The sequence below is a fragment of the Hipposideros armiger genome, unplaced genomic scaffold, assembly GCF_001890085.2.
Source record: "Hipposideros armiger isolate ML-2016 unplaced genomic scaffold, ASM189008v1 scaffold_613, whole genome shotgun sequence".
NCBI lineage: Eukaryota > Metazoa > Chordata > Mammalia > Chiroptera > Hipposideridae > Hipposideros > Hipposideros armiger.
Genome location: NW_017731963.1, coordinates 478,213 through 482,558, shown reverse-complemented (window position 1 = coordinate 482,558; position 4,346 = coordinate 478,213). Strand labels below are relative to the sequence as shown.

Genomic DNA, 4,346 nt, shown 5'->3' with positions numbered 1-4,346 from the left:
AGACGTGGGGTTCCTTGTCAGTCCATCTTCCCACCAGAACAGGTTTCAAATTTTCTAAAAAAATCCCACAGAGGGACATTGTATTTCCGTGTCCTCAGAGCAGCCTCTTGGGGGCTGAGGCTTTGCTGATGCAAAGCTGTGTTTTCACTAATGGGAGACTCTCCAGGGCGGGCCACCCCATGCACCCACCATGGTCAGGTTTAGGGCAAAAGTCAATAAATCAGGTCTCTTGGGCCTTCAACAGACAACTGGGGATCCAGAAAACTAAGTAGGAAATCTACATGATTCAAGGAGAGAAAAATGCTTTGGGAATTCATTGGTGGCCTCTGGAGACATTTCTTCATTGATTCGTCGGGTAATGAAAGCAGGGGCCGACAGGCTGGTGCCCAAGTATAACACTAGATACCGTTTAATGAGCACTTACTATGTTCCAGGCACCTTTCTAAGGGCTTTCCACATTATTAACTCATTTAAGACTTACAGCAAACCTCTGAGGTCTGATTATTCTCACTTTACGAATGAGGGGACTAAGGCACAGAGAGGTACCATGATTTGGCCAAGGACTCACAGCTTGTGAGTGGCGGAGCCGAGGCAGGAACCCAATACGCCCAATTCCAGAGCTGTGTGACTGACCTTTGGACAACACTGCCTCGTGTGCTACAGGAGACCAGACATGAGTGCTGCCCAAAGGACCAAGTCCAGCCTAGCCAAGGCTCCTGGGTACAGGGCAGGGGCCAGGCACAGCAGGACTGCTGAGGCGACAAAGCCTGTGGCCACTGAAGACCCAGCAATCAGCCCAGGTTTGTCCGAGGGTGAGTCTGAAGCATCAATTGTATCAAGCCCCAGCTCTGCCACTCACTGCTTGGCGCTGGGCAAGGCACCACCACACCTTTCTGAGTCTCCACTTCCTCCTCATTAAAAGTGGGTAAAATTAGTATTGGCTTCCTAAGATGGTTGTGAAAAATTCAATGAGCCCTGTAAAGCCTTTAAAGGGCTTAGCATCAAGCTAGGCACAAAGAAAACACAGAATAAATGTTACCTATTAGTGTTATTATTATTCATTATTTTTATGTTACTATTCATGATTATATTTCATTTCTGCACCTCTTTTCCTGCTCCAGGGGCTGCTGTGAGTAGACAGAGGGATGCACAAGATGGCTTTGGAGACCCCTCCATCCCAAGGCTTCTTGGACCATCCACCCCCCTCTTCAGCCCCCCTCATCCCTCACAATAGCTATAGTCTCTCTGAAGTCAGTTTCCATCCTTGCACCCCAGGTACCCTGCCTCCCTGCCTGTGGTCCCCACTGGCTGGATGCTGTTGCTATAGCAACAGCATTTTCAGAGCTTTAGGCCCCCCTCTGAGGCTACAGGCGTGGATGGAGATGGGCTGATCAAATGGTCTCCTGCATTTTCAGGCCTGTCTGGATGGAAGGCGGGAGAGTGGATGCAAGCATCAGAGCTAACTTGGGGTGGGGAGGGCCAGCTCAGCCCCCAGCCCCAAGTGTTTCCAGATAGCAGCCCCCACCTTACCGTGTCACATGGCAAAAACCTGAGCAGTTAGTTACAAATGCAGATTCCAGCCATCGCTGGCCCCAAGGGTCCGATTTTAATTATCTGGGGTGGGTCCTCCCACCTAGGAAGCTGCCTTAAATCAGCTCTGCTACTGGTTCTGAGGCAGACAGGCCCAGACCGAACTTGATGAAATCTGGAGCCTTGGAAGATTCCGGAAGTCATTTTGGGCATTGAGGTTTGTGTGTGTCTCTCTGCGAAGATGACCCCTGAGAAGTCCCATTTGTCTTCCTAGGCCTGCTCCAGTCCTGTCTCCCTCTCCCTCCATGGCCTCATCTGTGGGAGGACATGTGCCCCACCCTTTTCCCGGAGACGGGAAAATTCCAGGGCTAGGCTGCCAAGGCCATGTTGGCAGTGCATCCTAAGGCAGAGACAGGGCACACACTCTCCCAGGATAATGACAGGCAGGGTTGGTGCTAGCAGGGGTTACTCTGGGCAGGGTGAAAGGCTCGCTGTCTTCCTGATACTCTGAGCTCAGAGATGTAAAGGCCTCTGCCCACTGTCCCCAGCCTTCCGCCCCCACCCCCACCCCCTGAACCACCTGTTGGAGAGGACATGGCTCCGTACTCTCATCTGGCCCGTACCACCAGCAGAACCCGTGTCTCTGAGCACCAGAGGCTGTCCCTAAAGGGAGGTGAGGCTTGGGAGGGGAGAAGTGGATGGTAGAGTCTGAGGAGATGTGATGGGGAGGGGAGAAGACAGACAGATTGAGGGTTCTCTCTGGGGTGCAAGAATAGGACTGCGGGGTTCCTTGAACTTGAGAATGATGGCCCGTGTTTGTTGGAGTTGCCAGGTGAAAGTAGAGATACAGAAGACATTCCCTCGCCCTTCCCCCTTCCCTGGACACTAACTGGCCTCCAGCAGGCGACTCTCTTTACCCGCGCGGCCAATGGTGCCAGTGAATGAATACATAGCATGGGGTGATTTGCTTGAAAACATCCCCTTTATTCCTGTCCTAGACTCACCTCCCTGCTCCTCCCCCAGTGGTTCTTGGGATCACTGTCAAATATGTGTGCGCTGGGATCCTTGTCTCGGGGTTTGTTTCCGTAGGACCCTGAGACCGGACGCCACTCCCGAATCTCCCACCCGTGGTTCCGTATGAGGACAATGATGCCCCTTGTGTCCCAAAGCGGAAGCTGTGTACCCTTGAACTCCAGCTGGGAACGTGGCCTGCCTAAGGCTGAGACCTCTGGAGGGGGTCTTCGCACAGGGTGATGGAGCCAACCCCACGCTCCACTGCTCCCTGTCCTGAGCGCCACTCTTTATTCTCACTGTGTGAGCGCTGGGTCTTCCCAGAGTTTCCAGGCGTGGTTCTTGTCCCCTTAGCACAGGCCAAGCACACACCGAGTGCTCAGGTGCCACGTCCGTCCGCCTGATGGGCTCGGTCTCTCTGTAGCTGGGCCCCACCCCAGCACCCCCTGGAGCCTGGTGCGGTGGTGGGGACTCCCAGCTAGAGGGAAGCAGGGGGACTTGTCTGGGGTGAGTCCTCCAGAGAAGTCTGTGAGTCTGTCCCCTCGGAGGAGGAGCTGACCCCCATGGGGTGGGGGGTCCGATTCTGCCTGGGGAGCCGGTGCCAGGAGAAGAGGGCGGCAAGAAAACGCTCAGGGGCAGAATCAAGGGGCTCATGGGGGCCCTGGCCTTCATCAGCCTCTATGGCTGGGCCAGCATCCTGGGGCAGAGGGCCTGCCCGGAGATGTCTGTTCTGTCCCCTTCTGGGGGCCCGAGGAGGCCAACGGGATTTTGGCGAAGGATTCAAGCCCAGTGTGTCCTGGAGGGGCAGGTCCCGCCTGTCCTTGAAAGTGACTTCTCCATTCAGACCCTGGCCCTGGGTGGCTGCCCCTTGCAGTTCCGGGTGTGCCGCGTGGGCAGCGGGGCCCGCAGGGCACGGACAGTGGGCCAGTGCCTTCTTCAGGAGGGTCTGGATCTCCCCATGTCTCATCCGCGCCTCCCCCCACAGGTCCTGGCCCAGGCCTTCCCGGCTCAGGGAGGCCGCCTGCAGCCCCATGGCCGTGAGCTTCTCCGCAGGGAACTCGGAGGCCAGGCGCTGCAGGTAGCGGTGGAGGCGGCGCTGGTCCCCAGGGCTGGCCTTCTGCGCCTTGCCCAGCTGGAGCTGGGTCATCAGGTCCTGACAGTCCATGTGGAACCAGGTCATCTGGGAGACAAGAGACGGAGGTGGGGTTCAAGCCAGGAGCGGGACTATGGGGGCTCCATGTGGTCAGGATGTATCTTCTCTGAGCAGAGCGAGAGCTCGAAGAATAAGTATTGCTGGATTAAATGAATAATGTGCCCTCGCCCCACAGGTTAGGGCCCCACTCAGGTGGCCATGACTTTATCTGCTGACAATGATGACAGTGGTTTCCCTCTCTTCCCCAGGGGACACACACCTGCCGCCGGGAAACGGTTTCCAGCACCCTTGGGAACATCAGGCACAGCCGAACACACCTAGGGGCCAGCAAGGCTTTACAACTCTTTAGGGCTCAGTGTCTCCTTCTGAACAATAGAAGGTGGTAGGAGACAATCACAAAAAGCTTTTTGAGAGCGGCCCATTTGGCTTCTCGGGTTCCATTAACCCCGTATGAATGGTACTGAGGGAGGAGTCTGGTTAATATGTACTGAGCACGGCCTGTGTGCCAGGCTCTGTGTGTCTCATGTCTGATCACACTGAACGGTGCCAGCAGCCCACTTGACAGAGAAAGAAACTGAGACGTGAAAGCACTTGCCCAGGTCACACTGCAAGTCAGGGAGGAGCAGGGATTTGAGCTCAGAGAGTATCTTCC

At 55.6% G+C, this 4,346-nt stretch overlaps 1 protein-coding gene across 1 annotated transcript in view; it reads right to left on the bottom strand.

Moving 5' to 3' along the window:
* Positions 1-1,275: 1,275 nt before the first annotated feature.
* The window catches only part of KIAA1755 (KIAA1755 ortholog), a 50,829-nt gene continuing 47,758 nt past the window's right edge, over positions 1,276-4,346 (bottom strand). The window contains exon 14 of the mRNA XM_019625060.1: positions 1,276-3,745. Coding sequence (XP_019480605.1) covers positions 3,020-3,745 — 726 coding nt within the window. The 3' untranslated portion in view covers positions 1,276-3,019. The remainder of the gene's footprint in view (positions 3,746-4,346) is intronic.